Consider the following 1864-nt stretch of genomic DNA (forward strand, 5'->3'; position numbering starts at 1 on the left):
GCATCTTGTAACAAAAAAGAAACTTGTCTCTTCAAAGACAAAAAATTCAAGTTCCTCAAATCCTTATGTTGTATATATAACATCAAATTTATGCAACTTTGTAACAAATGCGTATTATAATGCTTCCATTCATTTTCCATACTTCACCACGAGAACAACCAATAGACAAGCGTAAAAGTACCAAAATTCAGAAATAAAACCATCACAAAACTTCCTGCATAAAGCAGGCTATATGTCTTTCAGATCCTCAATTTGAAGCAAATCATCATAGGAAACGGGCACACGGATTCTTTCATGAACAGGTTTTTTCTGAATCTGTCTTTCTTCAACCCCACTAGATTCTCCCTCTGCTGCATGATCACCTGCTTCAGAACAGGCCTGTTTGTTCTGGTCCGGTTCTTTCCTCAAATCGGGTCGTTTAAACTGCTTCTGCAAAGACAATAATAATCCAGTAATCATTACCAGAAGAAGATTCAAACGCAAACAGCAATCAGAAGTAAGTTATCAACGCACCTCAAACTCCTTTCCTTTTTTCATAATCTCCTTAAAAGCGTTTGGATCACGGGATTTTAATATGTTCCACAAAATCCCACCACCACATTTAAGCCGTCTTCCATCAGCAGTTTTCTGACCGCCACAAGCTTGAATTGCATCCACCTGTTACCATTTCATCATCATTAAGAAATCTAATTAAGTAAATAATCACATTCTAAACAAAGCAACATGTTGAAACCGATCAGACACTATCAAGATATGACAAAACAGTTAAAATAAGCATTTTATATGTTTGCTTCAAACAGATCAATATCAAAGCTTTTAGCTAAACGGAAACTGATCAAATGGGTTGCATACATCCATACTACTAAAAGATTAAGATTATTATATAATACTCGTCTTGTAATCATTACTTCATGATTAACATTTTAATATAGTTCCAAATATGAACCAAGAAAGGGTTTGCAAACCAACCCAACTCAAACTTATATCGACCCATTACCCAATTCGTTAAACCATGGCAAATCATGGTTTTCAATCAATGTATGCACTACTAATACGCCTAATACTTTTAATCCTAGAAAATCAGGCTTTCTAGTCTTGCACATAAGTAGTTTATACTAGTACTACATTAGTTAATGATGCTTTCACTTGATTAGATGATAATGACTTTCAGAAATCCAGAATACCTCTTTGACAAGATCACTCAGAGCAGAAACACCAAGACAGCCCACTGCAGTCCATACCAAGTAAGACTTCCTTTCTTTTAAGCGCCTACAAGTATCTAAAACAAATCTGCACGAAAAACGAAACTAAGAACCATTAGTTTCAATTTGCTTTGCGTCATTCAACATTATAATCGCATGTACTGCAGGTTAATCATCACAATCACCTATTAATATCTGTGACATCAGAGCCCAAACCACATTTCTTTTTCTTATTTTTCTTCCTTTTACTCCTACGTTTCTGATTTTTACTTTGAGGTTGTTGAACTACTGCATTATCATCCATGCTCTTGTTTTCCCCTAACTCAGCTTGATGATGGTTCTCAATCACTTCTCCTTCTTCCGCATCAACCATATCAACATCTTCCATATCTTCAACATGCTCCTCGTCAAAAATGGAATCAAGCAAGCTCTCTTCTCCCTCCATGATAAATAAAAAAATGCTGCAAACATACCAAGAACACAAAACCATTATTAGAATTAACTTCAACCTTGTTACTTGAGTAAGCATACTGTTAAGGTATTCTGTAATACGTGTTGAAGCGAAAATAGCCCAGAAATAACAAGAGAAAGATCGATTTTGGTAAAGAACGCAAATGCATTCAACATTGGTTTACAAGTGCAACTATACGAATATGAGGTTC

General features: G+C 35.4%; 1 protein-coding gene across 1 annotated transcript; it reads right to left on the reverse strand.

The window, feature by feature from the left end:
- Positions 1-205: 205 nt before the first annotated feature.
- Positions 206-1655, reverse strand: LOC143587649 (uncharacterized). Its single transcript, XM_077068884.1, has 4 exons — positions 1388-1655; positions 1185-1290; positions 514-657; positions 206-429 (listed from the first exon to the last, which is right to left on the reverse strand). The coding sequence occupies exons 1-4, from the start codon at positions 1645-1647 to the stop codon at positions 229-231; spliced, it is 711 nt and encodes a 236-aa protein (XP_076924999.1). The 5' UTR covers positions 1648-1655; the 3' UTR covers positions 206-228.
- Between the last annotated feature and the right edge of the window lie 209 nt (positions 1656-1864).

Source organism: Bidens hawaiensis, unplaced genomic scaffold, assembly GCF_021521415.1.
Source record: "Bidens hawaiensis isolate Kalapana, Puna unplaced genomic scaffold, B.hawaiensis_p1.1 tig00035742_1, whole genome shotgun sequence".
NCBI classification, from domain to species: domain Eukaryota; kingdom Viridiplantae; phylum Streptophyta; class Magnoliopsida; order Asterales; family Asteraceae; genus Bidens; species Bidens hawaiensis.